This window comes from Helobdella robusta (genome assembly GCF_000326865.2).
Source record: "Helobdella robusta unplaced genomic scaffold HELROscaffold_69, whole genome shotgun sequence".
Classification (NCBI taxonomy): Eukaryota; Metazoa; Annelida; class Clitellata; order Rhynchobdellida; family Glossiphoniidae; genus Helobdella; species Helobdella robusta.
The window spans coordinates 328,429-329,221 of record NW_008705394.1 but is presented as its reverse complement, the minus strand read 5'-3'; the positions used below and the strand labels follow the sequence as shown (position 1 = coordinate 329,221).

Here is a 793-nt window from a genome sequence, read left to right as displayed (position 1 = left end):
GAATGTTCTAGTGACTGGAACGTTCTAGAGTATGCTGGAATCGGACCATCGGGAAGAATCTAGAAACGACGCTTGCGAAGAGTATATAAGCGCACGTCGCAAGATATTTGTGATTGGTGATATTCGTGATTGGGATATTCGTGATTAGTGATATTCGTGATTAGTGATATTCGTGATTAGTGATATTCGTGATTAGTGATATTCGTGATTAGTGAAATTCGTGATTTTGTGAATAGCGATTCGGTGAATTATTTAAAGCGATATTTGAATTGTTTGTTGACGTTGTCATAGCGATAGATTTTGAAAGATTTAAAAGTTAATTGTTGCGTTAGTGCGAATTTACTGGAAATAAACGATTAGTTGATTTCTTCTGTAAATAAAGTTTAATAACTAATAATAGTTGATTTCGTCTGTAAATAAAGTTTAATAACTAATAATAGTTGATTTCTTCTGTAAATAAAGTTTAATAACTGTTTGGAGTATTTTATTCAATCGAAGATTTGAACCCGTCGCATCGTAAACCGGTTACGACAGCGAGTATTATAACATTGGTGTCAGAAGTGGGATCTTCGACCAGCGAATTACTACTCGTAGAAAAAGAACGCGATGTCAAAACTGTGTGGGTTGAACGTAGTTCAACTACGAGAAGAACTACAGAAACGAAGCCTTGTCACAAGTGGCAACAAAGAAGTACTAGTTGCACGTCTGAGAGAAGCTCTCATTGACGAAGGTAAGAACCCAGACGAATTCAAGTTTGATGGTGCTGACGAAGACAATGAAATTAGCACAGGCA

At 36.3% G+C, this 793-nt stretch overlaps 1 protein-coding gene across 1 annotated transcript; it reads left to right on the top strand.

Moving 5' to 3' along the window:
- Positions 1–606: 606 nt before the first annotated feature.
- On the top strand, positions 607–756 carry HELRODRAFT_89300 (hypothetical protein; the record flags this gene model as incomplete). The annotated part of the gene is made up of 1 exon (XM_009030477.1): positions 607–756. A coding segment is annotated over one exon (150 nt), but the record flags the coding sequence as incomplete, so codon positions are not given.
- Between the last annotated feature and the right edge of the window lie 37 nt (positions 757–793).